This window comes from Episyrphus balteatus, chromosome 2 (assembly GCF_945859705.1).
Source record: "Episyrphus balteatus chromosome 2, idEpiBalt1.1, whole genome shotgun sequence".
Lineage (NCBI taxonomy): Eukaryota > Metazoa > Arthropoda > Insecta > Diptera > Syrphidae > Episyrphus > Episyrphus balteatus.
This window is the reverse complement of record NC_079135.1, coordinates 62135375-62153506: the sequence shown is the minus strand read 5'-3', so window position 1 is coordinate 62153506 and position 18132 is coordinate 62135375. Positions and strand designations below refer to the sequence as shown.

The 18132-nt window shown below is 33.2% G+C and overlaps 1 protein-coding gene across 1 annotated transcript in view; it reads right to left on the bottom strand.

Moving 5' to 3' along the window:
- The window catches only part of LOC129911028 (DNA-directed RNA polymerase III subunit RPC1), a 31860-nt gene extending 14837 nt beyond the window's left edge, over positions 1–17023 (bottom strand). Inside the window, exons 1-3 of the mRNA XM_055988666.1 lie at positions 16627–17023; positions 16435–16564; positions 15727–16370 (exon numbers count right to left, since the gene is read on the bottom strand). Of these exons, the coding sequence (XP_055844641.1) occupies positions 15727–16370; positions 16435–16564; positions 16627–16670 (818 nt within the window). The 5' untranslated portion in view covers positions 16671–17023. The remainder of the gene's footprint in view (positions 1–15726; positions 16371–16434; positions 16565–16626) is intronic.
- Positions 17024–18132: the final 1109 nt, after the last annotated feature.

Here is an 18132-nt window from a genome sequence, read left to right as displayed (position 1 = left end):
TAAGTGTCCAGTATTTTGTAAATTGTCCCATATTTGCAAATTGTCTGACTTTTGTATTTAAATTTTTGAATGGAAAACAAGAAAACATTGGTTGGTAGATAAAAGTTGTTCTATATTTTTCAGATGAGAGCATAAGTTTTTAAATTTTTTCGCCAATTATTCAGTTCCATCTAGTGTTTGCCATATTGGAAAGGTACACACAATAAAAGTTTTTTGTTTTAAAATAATTCGCTACGCATTGATACGAGTAAAAAGTACAGCTAACTTTCAAAACTTTTAAGGACATGGTGGTAAAAATAAAATTAAAATTTAAGGTTTCACAATTTTTAAATCATTTAAGATAAAACAGCTTTCACGATTTTGATTACAACAAAGATTTTAAACAGTTACTAACCTATCTATTAAAGATTTTTTTTTAGTTTCTAACTTCCTTGCTAACGACTTATATTCATGCATTAATACCTCTAGTAAAGTTTAAAATAATGGTCGCCGTACATATACCAGAAGTTGAAGATTTTGTATGCTAAAATTTTTTATTTCACCACGAAAGACTAGCAAGTTGGAACTCACTAGCCGAACCACTCGGAGCTTCTTATGAATGAAGATAGACTTTTAATGTCCGTTCTCACTAGATCGCTAGTGTATTCATAGAAGAATTCTCCTAGATGGAGTTTACTTCTACTAGAGAGAGCAGGGCAGGGAGCAGGGAGCGCAGAAGATGTTCAACAGTTTCCTCTTCTTCTTCATGCATGCAACTTCTGCAGAAATCGTTAGAGAACACGCACATTCTTTTTGCGTGTCTACCATTTAGACAGTGTCCTGTAAGAACACCTATGGTGTTGTGAATGGGATTTCATTAAAAAAATAAAAATTAAAAAAATCAAGTAGGCGTAGGTTTCGTTTTTATAAATTCGACGTGGAAAATTTTCATTTTTCGAATAGTTCTCAAACGTGGCAGTCATTTAAGAAAAATTTAAATATTTTTAAAGGAATAAGAAATAGAAATTTCTAGAAGGAAAATATTCTCTGCAAGCCGTGTTTGAATAACATAAAAGTAAGATACGAATTATCTTCGATAAATAATTTCTATATTTGAAATTCTTTCTTTAGCTTTCCTAAAAATCTTAAGCTGAGGAGAATAAAGAAAAAGGAAGACTGTTTAGAAGCGGCTCCAAGGAGCATTATCCGACCATTTGGACTTTAGGATTTGCAAGAATAAGGACTACGACGGACGCAGTTTCCGATATCCTTTTGCGAATTTATCAAATGATCAATAACCCTAGCAATAAATACAATTGGTTTGAAGTTGCGGGTTACAAAATCAGTGCCAATAGTTTGAGAGAAGAGTTACTAACACAATCTGAAAATAAAAAAAAAAAAACAATTCTTCCAAGATATAAAACAAAAACTAATATTGTGAACATAAAACAGTGCCGGTTTCCTGTTCAATTCGAGAAACATTAAACTTTGCCTTTGTTATAGTTGATAATTGATTAATTTAAATATTTTAACTTAAAATTTCCAATTTTCCTACTTTTGTTTAATTAGTAATTTTTATCTAATTGTCTATTTTACTAATTTTGTAACTTAAATTCTAATACTTAATCTTACTACCCTTCATGGTTTGTGTTCGTTGTGAGAATGTTTCATTTATCTAATTTAAATCAAGCTCAGCAGGACATGGATTTTGTGCGCACATCATCGGGGAGTCATGTAAGTGTCTTTTAATTAATTTGTTATATTTTGAAACTCACAACAAATATATCCAATATTTTTAATTCCTTTTCAATACATATCTTAAAACTATTATTCAATATTAAATAATTATCCTTAATATCTTAGTTACAAATTATATCTGCAACCAATTGTGGTTTCATTGTCTCAATAGCTTCTTATGGTTGGTTACAACTTTCAATTATTTTCTTTAACGGTTTAATTTAATGATAACAAAATGTCTTGAATTAGTATAGTAAATTTATAAAATTTAATATGAAGAATTAAATTATTTTATTTGGGGATTGATGGGGTGTCGATAGGTCAAGTGAGGTGAGTCAAAAGGGATTAGTTGAGTATCAGTGTTACCAAGGCATAACGCAGGGTGGGATCAATGTACTCGGTATTAAAAATCTATATACCAGCCAATGTCTAACGATGTCCGTCCGTTATAACATTAAGGTTTTAGAAAGTAAAGGATGTATATGAATGTCCTTGTCCAGTCCTGGCATGAGTATTTAATAATTTGTTATTCTTGAGTTTCACTAACTTACAAGAACCCTCCCCAACGACGAGCTAAGTCATTCAAGCATGCCAATGTAAGTCAGTGGCTCTAATACGAGCGAATATTAAATGAATAAAAATTGGAATAACAAATATGGCGCCCAACGAATTAGCTTTTAGTAGAAACCTTTTACATTAGAAATTTGTCGATTTCCATAACATAGTCAAACTCTTTAGATCCAGTCAGAAGAATTTATGCATGTTAATATTAATAATTTTCCCTTTTGTTAAGGCAGGTCGTTTTAGTATTGTAAGTCTGTAGTTAACAGCCCAAGCTGTTTATACACAGCGACAAAATAAATTACTAAAGATTATTGTTTTAAGATTATAAGTCTTTTAGTACGAAACAGTCGTATTAAAGTAGCTATAATCAAATTTTTAAAATTGAAAATTAAATATTGTTAAGACATTGGTAAAATAACTCGCTTGACCCTTTACGACACCCAGGACGTCCCCAGTCTCAAATAGAAACAGAAAACAAATTCATAAAATTAATAACACAATGCTACGTTCTGATAAAAAGAAGAATAATTCTGCAAAGAAAAATCTTGCAAGTTTAACTTTAAATGATGGTTCTCATAATATCGAAAACATTACTACTCCAAAGAATACTGGTGCGATACCAAAGGTATTTCATTCTCCAAAAGTAATTCCTAACGTTCAATTATCGGATTCAGTATTACAACCGAACCAAACTGATAATTTGACCGAGGCACCAGGAGCGACCTCTCTAATGTTTCAACCACCCAAAATCCAAAACATAACCGAACCTTCTGACACTCAAACTAAATGCAAAAGTTTAGATTCAAATGACATTAATAAATTAATATCAGCTCTTCAACAAACTATAATTTGTAATCAGCAAACAGTCATGAACGAGTTCAAATGTTTTAAAGATAATATAACCGATCAGGTTGAAGCGATTAGACAAAACGCTAATCGAAATCAAACAAGGGAGGATAATTTCTCCTTTTCTTCTCCGAATTTTAGAGGTTTTCCTGAAACATCACCATTGTCAAATCCACTTACGTTACCTTCCATTGCCACCCATGATCAAAATTGTAACATCAAAAAATGGAAAATATGTTACAACGGTGTTGGAAGCGTCCATGACTTCATATTCAAAGTAGAAACCTTAAAAGAACGCTCTCAATGTTCGTGGAGTCACTTGTTATCATTCTTCCATCTCCTTTTAGAAGATAAAGCTGAAAGATGGTTTTGGATTTTCTCAAAACAAAGACAAAATCAGAACATTTCTTATGAATCATTTAAGGAAGCGTTAATAAGTGAGTTCAGTCACGTCGAAAACAATCATGACAAACTCGTACGAATGCTAGAACGCCGACAAGGTCAAAAAGAGACTTTTGATGACTTCTTCACAGCTTTAGTAACGATGAATTCTCGTTTGAAAGAACCTATGGGTGAGAAAAAACTTATAGAACTAATTAAAAGTAACGCAAAGGAAACATTAGGTTTCTTGTTATTTGCGTATGATGATATTGATTTACAAAAACTTCGTGAAATCGCAAGACGTGCTGAAAAGCATTTATTGCTCCAAGGCAATTCAACTTCCCATAGGGGAAGAGCCGACATCGAGCAAACGATGTCTCTATTTCGAAAACGAAGCAAAATATCGAAAAATTTCATTTAATCTTTTTGTCTTATTTTGCCAACAAGAATCTAAAAAAGTCATTTTCAATTTGTAAAAATGTGATTTACGATTTTTCAAAAGATCAAAAAATTGGTTTTTGGCCTATGTACCTGAACAAAAAAAAAAAAATAATGGTTTCGCACACCAGACGCAAGAAAAGTAAATGAATTCCAATACAGAATACATCAACGGAGATTTTAAGCCAAAAAACAGGACGGATACACGAGGATACATTTTTAAAACGCTTTACAAAGTTAAACAACACAAAAAAAAAGACACTCTTTAGGTCTTCACACAAATGATTTTTATTTTTTTTATTTTTTAGTGCACAAAAAAATTTACTTACCTTAAATATTTCTTAAATGTTACTTAAAATTAAAAAAATAAATTTAATTTAAACAACTATTATTTTACTTAACCACGCTGTTATCAAAGTGACACAAGAAAAGCAATGAGCTTTAAATTTTTTTTCTCTTGAACCAAGCTAATGTTTGTGATTCTGTGGAACGGTAAATTTGATTATTTTCTTGTTGTTTTTTTTTTTGGGATTCTATTGCCTGAGGTTTTACCTTTCATATGATACCAATTTTGTTGGATATGGGAGACATATATTTTTCATTAAAGTACAGCTAGATTGCGAAAATTGCACACTGTGCGCCGGCTATAGCCTCTATCGTATGAAGTATGGAATTCTTGGCTATTAGCAATTGGGTGGTTTCGCATATCGTAAACGGGTGGATTGTAATTAATTGGGTCATGGTTAGGTCGAGAAAAATCTCGCGGTCTATTTAATCTAGTTGGATCCGCAGGATTATAATTCATAGGATCGTGAACTGGAGGATTCGGAATAGGTGGTGGTTTGTATTGAGTAAAGTGCACGCGTGGATTTTCAAGGTAGTGTGCCTCTTTTTGATCGTTTTTTTCAGAGTTTTCCTGTATGTATTTTGTATTCTTAGTAAGCAGAGGTCTGTTTAAATCATTTGGGAGTTTGCGAAAACGAGAACTTGTTGACAAGTTACTAGAATTATATGAAATATTGGGATTGTAAGCTTGGTTGACTTGAGTAGTTACTCTTTCTCTATCAACGTCCCAAGGAGGGTCTCTTGATGGTAATACAAATTTCATGGTATGTTCAACGTTTTGTTGAATTAACCCAGGTAAGCTTTTCATTAGAGACTCTTAGATATCTCTTAAGCCCGCATCTACAAGGCTCTTTAAGTGGTTGTGTACCGGACTCGAGGAGGGGTACTGGGTTTGGGGTGGAGAGTTCTCTAAAGCGGGTCGGTTATTTCCCTTATACGCATATCCTATATTGTTTGGTGGTGTTCGAATTACTCTATTAGCCATTAGAGGTGGATGGTTATCTAGATTACCTATATTCAAGGATGGTATTCCAGTCGTGGAACTGTTTGCGTAAATTGACATTATCGGACTAAAAGATGTCGTCGTGCTGGTGGTATTGGTTGTAGTTATAACTGTCGAAATGTTCGTAACTACGGGAAATTTAACATTGGTGGATATGGCTGGTGGTGTAATTAAGACATTATCTGCATTATTTTGCCCACGTATTGGGTAAACGTTCCCATTGTGGAATAAGTCAAAGTAAGTAAGGTGAGTGGATGACGTTACTTCCTGTGGGATTTACATGGGTATTAGGAGAATGCCTAACAGGGTTGAAATCAGCTTGAGTCGTGGATAGTGAAAGGTTATCGCTTTTTCCACGGTTACGAGTAATCATGGTACTGCATTAGCATCGAATGCTGACTGTACTTGCTTTGGGATAAGCCGTATTAGACTTTTTGTTCTGATTCATATTGGTATATCTTCCCATCAAATAGTGGGTCTTTTAAGTAGGATAGATCGGTAAGTTGTTTTAAAAAAAAAGGTATAATTCAATTGTTTTAACTTCGTAATAGGGTATTATCTTTTTCAATTATGGTTACTTCAAAAAAAAATATTTTGTTTGTTTTTGTTTGTATTTTTTTTTTTTTGTAAGGTTAACGCACTCGTTGTGTCATGAACTATTTCAAAGTATTTTCCAACAAAAAAAATTAAGATTTCTATTGAATCAAAAGAAAAGGAAACTAACTAAAAACTTGTTCTGATTTTTTTTCGGGTGTATTTTCATTAATGTTTGGGAGATTTCAATAAGTCACAGAATGAGTTGTGGCAATGAATTGTTTTTACACATAACATGAAGGGATAAAATTTTTCTGAAGATGTTTTCTTCCAAAATTTCTCGACTAACTTTAATCAACACTTGCCAGTGCTTCCACGGATCTGCGGAACGGACACCTAGCAGATACGATTATTGGTACTGATAAATTTTGAAAGAGAAGCATAATTTTTCTTTGAAGGTAATACAATTTTTTTTTTGTTTTAAAGAAAATGATTCCAATTATGTAGCCTTGCAAACGACAGCCAGAACGTTTGCAATTGCAACATGCTTAAAAGACGAGGTGTTAAAAGTGGGCTACTATTTTTATCAAACTCAAGTTTATTTCGGAAAACGATCATTCTAGTGTTACAGTTTCTTGGCTCTACAGCCTGAAGTCGAACTTCTAAAATGAATACGATTATGATATAAACTGAGGATATGTTGCGAAGTGGGGCTGTAGGAGTTCCTACGTTTTGCTGCTTCGGGCCCCACGTTGGGCGCCAAAATTTGTGGGGGATTAAAAAAATGAAAAAAAAAAATGATATTTTCAGTCCCAGCGGAAGGTTCGGCATGCTGGCAGTGCGCAGCTATGACTCGGTCGGATTGGGGGAGGTTCTTCTCCGCTTCTGATTATTCCACAAAATTATTTTTTTCATGCCGATTCTTAAAAAGGGGAAATATATTAGGAATTTCTTTTAGACCTAGGGGATTAAAAAAATGATATTTTCAGTCCCAGCGGAAGGTTCGGCATGCTGGCAGTGCGCAGCTATGACTTGGTCGGATTGGGGGAGGTTCTTCTCCGCTTCTGATTATTCCACAAAATTATTTTTTTCATGCCGATTCTTAAAAAGGGGAAATATATTAGGAATTTCTTTTAGACCTGGAATTTTAGTATAGGGGAACACGAAACAAGGGAAAAAAAATGGAGTCAGATGTTGGTGACTCGCTTGGTACCCACCCAGCCACTGATTTTAGAGTCAGGGCACCGTAGTCGTCTATGACCATAAATTTAATGAGACGACCCCAAACTTAGACAATACAAAATTTAACTCATTCTACAAGAAATTGAAAGCTCCCGTGGACAATCTAGGCCATTATCTGCATTTCAATGCAAAGAAAACGTAACTTTTGAAATTCAGAATCAACATTTAATTTTATTAAATAAAAAAAAGACAAAATTTATATTAAAAAGCATTCAATGCTAAATTTTTCTTTTTAACAAAAAAAATTAAAGGCAAAAAGTTCGGTAGTTTCATAATTCATATTAGTTTTTTTTTTTTTGGTTTTTTGTTTTTTTTTTTTTGTTTTGGAAAATGAGAAAAATAATAGGTTAAATAAATTTATTTTTGAGGTGCTAATTATATGATATTTAATAATTTTTTGTGAAATAACGATAGGGCATATATTTTTTTTTTATAATATACGTATGAAAAATGGTAATGAAATGAATTACTTACAGTCATTTATTTCGGAATCCGTGCGCACGTTGTCCATTTGGCTGCTGTATGATGGGGAATAATTTTTACCAAAAAATATTTCTCCTATTTTTTTTCACACTTAAAATTTGTATTTTTTTTTTTTGTTATTTTTTTTTTCTAATTTTTTTTTGTGCCGGCACAATCTTAATTTATTCGTTTATTTTTTTTCTCATTAACTTTGTTTCTATCAAAATTGTTTTTTTTATAATTTATGTTTATAACTTTTTTTTTATCTTTTTTTTTTTAAGTTCTAGAAGCGATCTTAATATTCTATTAATCTTTATTTTGTTTTATTTAAAATTATAACGCTTTTTCTGGGTTAAGGGGGAGTCCAATGAGGTTTGGGTCTCGATGTCAAATCGGTGGTTGGTGGTGGTGTTGGAACCAGCGAGGTGTATCCCCTTTTATTTTCCTCTTATCGAAAATAAAGAATAGGGTCTCGTGGTTGGTGGTGGTGTTTGAACCAGCGAAGTTTATCCCCTTTTATTTTCTTCTTATTGAAAATAAAGAATAGGGTCTCGTGGTTGGTGGTGGTGTTGGACGTGGCGAGCGGGAGTCAGCGAGGTTTAGGGCCAGCGCACGAGGAATTTCAAAAAAATCCGGCGCTGCCCTACTGAAACTCCGTAGCAAATTGTATGAAATGCCTATCAAAAAGAAAAAATTAATAAGGCGAAATGATTGCCTTCTACACGATAGGTGTATGTGACTTGAACGTTTCTTACCTTAAAATTTTTATTTTTAATTGATTGATGATTATATAAGTGCCAAAAAAAGACCGATTCAACATAAACGGTGACTATTATTGTGGTTTTTAATAGTTTTTTTCTCTTATTTAACTTTATTCTCTTTTTTTTTTTTTAATTTTACTTGCGGACGACTAAACTTGTCTTGCTGGGGATTTCGGTTTGGCTTAAAAAGAACGTGATCAGCAAAAGCTTATAATGGCGTCATTTCCGTCGTTAAGACTTTCGTTCAGTGAACGAAGGATTGTCTCGCGTTGCCATAGCTCTTTTTTTTTATGTGGAATTCCATAGTAGAATTTTTTTAGGTGGCGGCGACATGCTACAACGTATAATACAAGGTTAAAGCCCATTGAATTCAGAGTTGGACAAGAGGTTTACAGAAGGAATTTCCAACAAAGCAGTTTTGTTGAGGCCCGTAACGCTAAATTTTGTCATAAATTCCTCAAATGTAGAGTTCGAAAAAGAGTAGGAAATTGCCTATACGAACTAGAAAAGTTAAATGGCGAATATATAGGTAAATTTCACGCGAATGATATTAAACCTTAACTTAAATTTCGCCCGGCTTATCGTGGGTCGAGCCACGCGTTAATTTCACAATACCAATACATTTTTCTTTTTGTTTGCTTCCTTAAAGTCACAAACAAAGAAGCTTTGTTGTGAATATAGGATTTCATTAAAAAAATAAAAATCAAAAAAAAAATCGTAAAAAAAAACACTTGTTGCTACTGCACTTGAAAATTAAAAAAAAAATACAAACTAAATAAAATAAAAAAAAATCAAGTAGGCGTAGGTTTCGTTTTTATAAATTCGACGTGGAAAATTTTCATTTTTCGAATAATTCTCAAACGTGGCAGTCATTTAAGAAAAATTTAAATAATTTTAAAGGAATAAGAAATAGAAATTTCTAGAAGGAAAATATTCTCTGCAAGCCGTGTTTGAAAAACATAAAAGTAAGATACGAATTATCTTCGATAATCTTCGATAAATAATTTCTATATTTGAAATTCTTTCTTTAGCTTTCCTAAAAATCTAAAGCTGAGGAGATTAAAGAAAAAGAAAGACTTTTTAGAAGCGGCTCCAAGGAGCATTATCCGACCATTCGGTCTTTAGGGCTCGCAAGAATAAGGACTACGACGGACGCAGTTTCCGATATCCTTTTGCGAGGTTATCAAATCATCAATAACCCTAGCAATAAATACAATTGGTTTGAAGTTGCGGGTTACAAAATCAGTGCCAATAGTTTGAGAGAAGAGATACTAACATAATCTGAAAATAAAAAAATAAAAAAAAAACAATTCTTCCAAGATATAAAACAAAATCTAGCATTTTGAACATAAAACAGTGCCGGTTTCCTGTTCAATTCGAGAAACATTAAACTTTGCCTTTGTTATAGTTGATAATTGATTAATTTAAATATTTTAACTTAAAATTTCCAATTTTCCTTCTTTTGTTTAATTAATAATTTTTATCTTATTGTCTATTTAACTAATTTTGTAACTTAAATTCTAATACTTAATCTTACTACCCTTAATGGTTTGTGTTCGTTGTGAGAATGTTTCATTTATCTAATTTAAATCAAGCTCAGCAGGACATGGATTTTGTGCGCACATCATCGGGGAGTCATGTAAGTGTCTTTTAATTAATTTGTTATATTTTGAAACTCACAACAAATATATCCATTATTTTTAATTCCTTTTCAATACATATCTTAATACTATTATTCAATATTAAATAATTATCCTTAATATCCTAGTTACAAATTATATCTGCAACCAATTGTGGTTTCATTGTCTTAATAGTTTCTTATGGTTGGTTACAACTTTCAATTATTTTCTTTAACGGTTTAGTTTAATGATAACAAAATGTCTTGAATTAGTATAATTAATTTATAAAATTTAATATGAAGAATTAAATTATTTTATTTGGGTATTGATGGGGTGTCGATAGGTCAAGTGAGGTGAGTCAAAAGGGATTAGTTAGGGGTAGCACAAAACCTGAGTATCAATGTTACCAAGGCATAACGCAGGGTGGGATCTATGTACTCGGTATTAAACATCTATATACCAGCCAATGTCTAACGATGTCCGTCCGTTATAACATTAAGATTTTAGAAAGTAAAGGATGTATACAGGGTGTCCCAAAAGTTAACGTCGAAACGAAAGCGGTAGATAGGGTAGGTGGTGACAGTTATCAGAAAAATAATAAAAAAAATCGCAGCCCTATATTTTGTGAGTTATGGGCATTTGAAAAAAAGTCGAAAAAATGGTCACCCTGTGACGGTTTTTCATGTGCCGTGACTACAAATCTTAAGTTTTTTCTTTTTTTTCTTTTGTTACGGAGCCTTGAATAACCCTGCTACCAAATGCATTCAAAAATTTTAACTCAGCTGCATCAGTTTTAAAGCAAAAATTACTTTTTTGCCCAACTAAGTACTAAAAAATTTTACATGACTCTAATTCAATGAACGGTAGTGTAAAAAAAAAATACACTACGATGTTTCGGCAAGTTACCTTAAAACTTGGTGTGTTCAATTCTCTTTTCAAAAAGGTATAAGATTGTTGAAAATATTCCATAAATAACCGAGATAAAATTTTTTTTCTTAAAAAATCCGACTTTTTTATTAGGTAATTTGTCCATATTTTTTAAGTTTTGTACCCTTTCAGAACCTTTCAGAATACAAAAACTTAAATAATATGGCACATGAAAAACGGTCACAGGGTGACCATTTTTTCGATTTTTTTTTTCAAATGCTCTTAACTCACAAAACATATGGCTGCGATTTTTTTTTATTATTTTTCTGACAACTGTGACCTACCCTATCTACCGTTTTCATTTCGACGTTAACTTTTGGGACACCCTGTATGAATGTCCTTGTCCAGTCCTGGCATGAGTATTTAATAATTTATTATTCTTGAGTTTCACTAACTTACAAGAACCCTCCCCAACGACGAGCTAAGTCATTCAAGCATGCCAATGTAAGTCAGTGGCTCTAATACGAGCATTATGGTGTATGTTCGAATATTAAATGAATAAAAATTGTGGAATAACAATGGTGGAGCTAATATGCATTCTGTTTAAATTCAACAAACCCTTGGAACGTTTCAAGGCCATATTTGTTTAGAAGCTAGGCAAGTATTACTCTGAGTCCATCTGAGGTTGGATTTCTTTAAAGCGTCCTGCATAAGTTTGCATGTAGCGATAGGTGTTCCTATATTGTTCCTTTCTTGTTGTAGAGGAGTGATTGTTCCTTGTTTGGCAAGTTCATCTGCCCTGCAATTGCCTGGAATGTCTCTATGTCCCGGCACCCATACGAGGTGAATGTTAAACTGCTCAGACATCTCCCTTAGAGATGTTTGACAGTCGAGGACCGTGATTGAATTTGTAGTGACAGAGGCAAGAGATTTAATAGCTGCTTGGATGTCCGAGAAGATCCGAATTTCCGTTTTCTCTGAGCCAACACCTTCGTTGGTTTTTGAACCGTCAGTATAGAAGTGTAAAGAGTCATTGTCCAGAGTGCTAAGGTCCTCCCATTCAGTTCTGGAGGGAATAGAGTTTTGGAAATTATTATCGAACACCAATTGAGGTGTGGTATAGTCTAAACGATCCGGAATGAATGCGAAGTTGCTTAGAATGTTAGTGTGGCCAATATGATTACTGGTCCACTGAAGGGTTTCTTTTAGACGAGTAGCTGAGTTTACTGCTACTTGTTTGCTGAAAATATCTAAGGGGGTGAGATTTAGTAGTATGTCGAGGGCGTCAGAAGGGGTTGACCTTAGCGCACATACTAGCCGACCTTTGGACTTTGATAAGCTTGTTTAAGTTTATCGCTTTGTCCAGTGCGGTCCACCAAACTACCATCCCGTATTTAAGTATTGTTCTTATTACCAATATGTATAGCCAGTTTGCAATGTTAGGAGAAAAGCCCCATTTGCCACCAATGGTTTTTTTGCATGAAAAGAGCGCCACATTGGCTTTCTTAACCTTTTCTTCAATATTGAGCTTCTAGGTCAGTTTTTTATCAAAAATGAGTCCTAGATATTTAGCTTGATCGGATAGAGTAAGTGTTACCTCTTTAATTGTAGGGAGTTTGAAGTCTGGAATCTTGTATTTCCTCGTGAAGAGGACAAGTTCCGTTTTGTAAGGATTAATATCCAATCCACATCCTCTAGCCCAGTGAATAAGCTTGTTTAAAGCTATTTGTAGTAGTTCTGCAAGTATCTGTGGGTATTTGCCCGAAACGGCAATTGCCACATCATCCACGTAGGCTATAACCTTAAAACCTTCTCCATCTAGGTCTAGCAGCAGTTCGTTGAATACCAAGTTCCATAGGAGAGGTGATAAGACCCTTCCCTGAGGGGTCCCTCTGTTGGCTGCTCTACGCGTTTTGAAGTTTCCCATTTCTGAACTGATAATCCTGCTGCTAAGCATGATGTCTATCATGTTCTTAAGCGGGTCTTCTATTTTGAGATTGTCTAGAGCATTCATGATTGCTGAGTTCCTGACCCTCTATGTCTAAAAAAGCGAAAAGAGTGTACTCTTTGTAGTGTAGGGAATATGCAATGGTGCTAACTAAAGAATGGAGAGCTGTTTCCACCGATTTTCCCTTAGTGTAGGCATGTTGTGCCTTAGAGATCAGACATGGTTCTATTTCCTGTCTTAGATGGATATTTATCATTCTTTCTAGAGTTCTAAGCAGAAAGGATGATAGACTAATAGGTCTTAAATCTTTTGGAGTCACATGAGAGCATTTACCCGCCTTTGGTATAAAAACCACCTTGGCTTCTCTCCAGGCCTTTGGAATATACGAGAAGCTTATACAGCTTTTCATTATAATTTCTAGCTTTCGCAATATATCTGAGACGTGTTGTAGTTCGGCGGGTATGATACAACCTGGCCCAGGTTATATGTATGGATCGAAGCTGTTTATTGCCCATATTAGTCTATGACTTCAACACTTTCCATATTAGTCTATTGGAAATAAGTGACATTGGTCACAGATCCAACCAATTTTATCACATTAGTAAAGATCTTATTTCCATATTAGTCTATTGGAAATAAGATCTTTACTAATGTGATAAAATTGGTTGGATCTGTGACCAATGTCACTTATTGAGTTCGAGCTACCAGGGAAGTGAGTGTCTAGTAGCAAGTTCAGGGATTCCTCATAGCAGCTAGTCCAATCGCCATTTGAGTCTTTTAGAGAGCTTGGCATGGTTGGATTAGTTGAAAGGATTTTCCTAAGTCTGTATGCCTCAGAGGAGTCTTCAATTTCACAACAGAAGTTCCTCCAGGAGGATCTTTTACTTTTCCGTAGTTGTTTCTTGTAACAGTACAAATTAATTAACAGTTCAAAGTTTTATAAAAACTCAATTTCTTTTGCGAGCAACACCCTGAACAAAATTTGTATGGTGACACTTGCCGTGTTATTGCAGTTTTCAAAAAAGTATAAAAGTTTCCAAAGTTGAAGTTAGAACGAAAGATATTACAATTTAAATGTAAAAAAAGGGGTTTTCAACGCAAAATAATTTGTGATCCTAATGTACCATTCTTCTTGCGAAGAGTAGCACTGATTCCAGTTCTCCTTGCAACACTCCCTTTTTCTTGTTGTCATTCCCACACACTTCAGATAGCTTGCCTTGACACGCCGATACTATTTACAACAGCGCTTATAGTACAGGTAAAATAGGCAAAAAAAAACCTTACACTCATGGAACTTGGCAAAAAGTTTGCTTTTAGGATAAAAAACAAGGATCAAAAAAAGTTTGGTGGAAGGGTGTTTTTTTTCGCGGACAAGAGGGAGGGGGTGAAGGTAAAAAATATGGTGAAAAAATTGTTTGTCGAATATCATCATATGACACATGGTATTTTAAGGTATTTTTTGATGCTGAGTCTAATGAAATAAAAATAAAGCCAATACGAATGCTCTAAGTTATTGCCGATTAAAAACAAGGGCGCTTGTTTTTTGACTTCAACACGTAAAATATAATCAAAACCCAAATGAAAAACATGATACACTGATGAAATTTGGGATAAAGGTTTTGGATAATGCAGGGATAACGGATTCTTAAAGTTTTTAAAAATATTTTTGCTGAAAGGGTGTGTTTCTGATAGTTTTTCTGTTTTTTAAATCAATAGTGCAATACAAATGTTAATTTATTAATTCAAATCAATCATTTAAGAAATTATTAAATGTAATTTGTCTACAAAAGCAAGTGGTTAATTTAAGATAAAAAAAAACAATAGCAATATTCTTAAAAAATGTAGAATTGTATTTGAGGTCTAATAAACATTAGCCATTTTTTATTATCCCACTTGATCCATATAGATCATTAATTGACACGTATTACAACAACTATATGAGATCTTGCTTTTCATCAGGATCACGATTCGTGGTCCTGATGAAAAGCAAGATCACGATTCGTGATCCTGATGAAATGCAAGATCTCATGTAGTTTTTTTAATACTAGTTAATTAATGATCTATATGGATCAAGTGATAATAAAAAACGGCTATTAATAACAACTGAAGATATTGGTAAAAAACCAAACGAAAAGTCAAGAAAATTAATGGATTAGTCTTTTAATTGCTTTTAAACTCAAAGCGTCAATTTAAAATATCAGTATATTAATTTATACAATAACATTATTTCAAATACCAGAGTGACAAATTTGGATTAATTTTTTTTTCTTTTAGGCCGTGTGTGAATTGCGTTAAATAGTTAACACGGTGTAAAATTTTTGACACTATTGAGGTGAATACAAAATTTTCAGCTGTTAAAAATTTATTGGGCCCTGGGACCTGGTTAAATTTGAGTAAAAATTTTTTTGCAGATGGTTTTGTTTTTTTTTTTTTTATTAAAAAGGAGTATCATGCAGAAAAAAGCAGAAAAAACTTCAAACATTAATTTTTTTTTTTATTTTTTTGTTCACCTCAATAGTGTCAATAATTTTACATGTTGTTAACTATTTAACGCAATTCACACACGGCCTTAATGTCAAAAAAAAAATATTTGCCAAAACATAAACCGAGTGCTTCAGAAATTTAAAATATATCTTAGAACACCGTTTCACTAAACCGAGACGAAGACCTTAAGTCCTTAGATCTAAGAAATGATTTTGGTCGAAGTCCTAGGTATGTGAAGAAATGCCCGAGTTCTAATATTGTTTAAACTGATACGTTAAGAAAAATTGACTTTGTAAAGAAATCGGCCGTCAGTGTGTTACTTTTCTTGGCAGCCACTTCTGCTTGACCTAACTGAGAAACTTTTTTCACAAAATGATTTTGGGCTACTTGCAATCAATTTTCTTAGAAGCACCTAATCCAACGGGAAAATCTCTCCAACTTAACAATAAATACCGTTTTTTCATAACATCTTTGTATCTTAATCTAAAAGAACATTCAACTTTGAATAATACTTACGTTCCAGCTTTAACTTCTGACAAAACAGAAGGTCGAATGCAAACCGGTGGCACAAAAACTCTAGTAACAATCAAATTGGCTGGATTTGCATTTTCTGCAGTCATTCCCAAAAGAGGTATGTCTGATTTGGGTATGTTCTTGAATAACTCCAATACTGTTAGTGGATTCAGTTCCTCAACGTGATTATATGTACTCATCATTTGATTCAATTCTCGATTATTCTCTGTTGCAGCCAAAAGTTCGTCTAAAGCATTTGTTATCATAGGGTCGCTTTTCTTTCCTTTAAATGGATCATGTAAGATTTTCATTAATCCCACACCTTTTTTAACACCACCATTAATTGTATCGCAATTTGGACATTTGGTTTGTTTTTTAGCTTTAGTAAGAATTTGGGAATGCAATGATTTTTTGGCCAGATATGAAAAGTTTTGGTTGAGCAGTTTTTTTTCATACAACCGCTTTTCAGGCTCTTTGAGCATAACATGCGAACATACTTTGCAGATAGTTTGTAAAATGCAAATTGTCGACCGAAAGTGACCGATGTGAAACACCGGCAGGGCCAAATCTAAGTATCCGAAATGACCAATGCATTCATTTAAACCTTGGCCACAAGTTTCACAAAGAGTATCTTTTGAACTTATGCCCTATAATGAATTTCAATTTAGAATTAAAGCGGTTACTCCCAGATCAAATGTTTTTGGCACTCACCATTTTTTTGTCCAAAACTCCATATGGAACCGGTTCGCGTTGTCCCTGATAGAGGTTTTTGGAAACGATTCTAAGGTGTGCTTCCTGCTGAATCTCCTCAGGGCTGTTGATACAAAACTGCACATGGGAACTACATAATTTTTAAGAAATAATAGTAAATTTGGAACATAACATCTTTAATATATTATTTACATTTTTTTGATAACATCAGCTTCACGAAATTGTTCTTTCGGCATGTTTAACTATTCTTTTGAATTTTTTTTTCTACAAACAAATGGCGTTTTCCAAAACTCAAAAAGTGTCACTCCTAGCTATATAAACACTCCGAAAAGGAGTGATTTCAATATCCAAAATTGAAAAAGAAGTGAATTTTTGGATTGAATTCTTCACTCCCAAAATTTTGAAGGAGTGACAGAGTGACTACCAATACTACTACATTTGATTTCATGGACTACTTGTCAAGTTCTTGGGTGGTTGTTTTATATTTCTTGTGAAGAAAATTATATATATTTATAAAAAGAATCAATGAAGCATTGTAAAAAATCAATGAAAGTGAATTTAAAGGATTGTGTTATTATTTTATTTATTATTAAGCATTACAAACACATGCAAAGCAAACAACAAATCACTCCACCTGTCAAATTCGTCGTGAACAAATTCCAAAATTGCACAAAAAAGGAGTGATCACAGTACACATTAGGTCTGTTTGGGTACTGCCTAAAACAGAAATATTTCAACTTTTTTCAACATTTTCAGCCCAATTCCTGTTTGGGTACTCTGAAATTGTGCATTTTTTCACAAAAAAGATGGCCGCGAGAGAGAAAAAAATTTCCCCTTCGTGCAAATTTCTACCCAAAAAATTTCTTCGGACAAAAATCTGAAATCTGTCAATTGTAGTGCTTTCTCTGTTTTTCTTTATTTTTTCTTCTCGCACAAAACAAACTAAAAACATGGCGGTGTGGCTTTTTTCTTGTTTTTCTTTTTATTTATCGCGTTTAAGTGGTGTAATATTCAAAATAAATTAATATTTTATGAACAAAAAATAAAAAAAGTGTTTCAAAAACAATACAAAGTGGTGTAAATATTTTTCATTTCTTTATTTATTTATTTTTTTTTTCAATCGTCTTTATATTTTTTGAAGAACAAAACAAAGTTCAAACATGGCTATTCGGCTATGTTTTGTGCTTTTATATTTATTTATTGTGTTTTAGTGGTTAAGTGCTTCATTTTATAAATATTTTATGAAAAATTAAATACAAAAAGTGTTTGAAAACCAATACCAAAAATTTTGATATTTTTCGTTTCTATATTTTTGTTTCAATCGGTGTTGTTGTTTACATTTTTGTTGTTGTGGAAAAAGTAGCAGAAATTTTTGTGCTAAAAGCGTTTGGGTACTTTTACACAATTTTTCTTTCTCTGAGAGGATTTCATCCCCACTCCTTAAAATTTGACAGGTTTCATATTTTTGTCCAAAAAGAACCCAAACAGACCTATTATGTGTACTGTGCACTCCTATAACTTTGGAAAACGACATTAATCCAGCTGTCAAATTGAAATTCTCACAAACAGGGGTGTAATTATTTTTGTTTGGTGATGGTAAGGCGCTGCAACCGCCGGGCGCCCTTATGTGAAATTATTCTTTCCATTTTTTTTATTTTTTTCTCTCGCTAGCGCAATCTCAATGTGAAAAGAGTATAT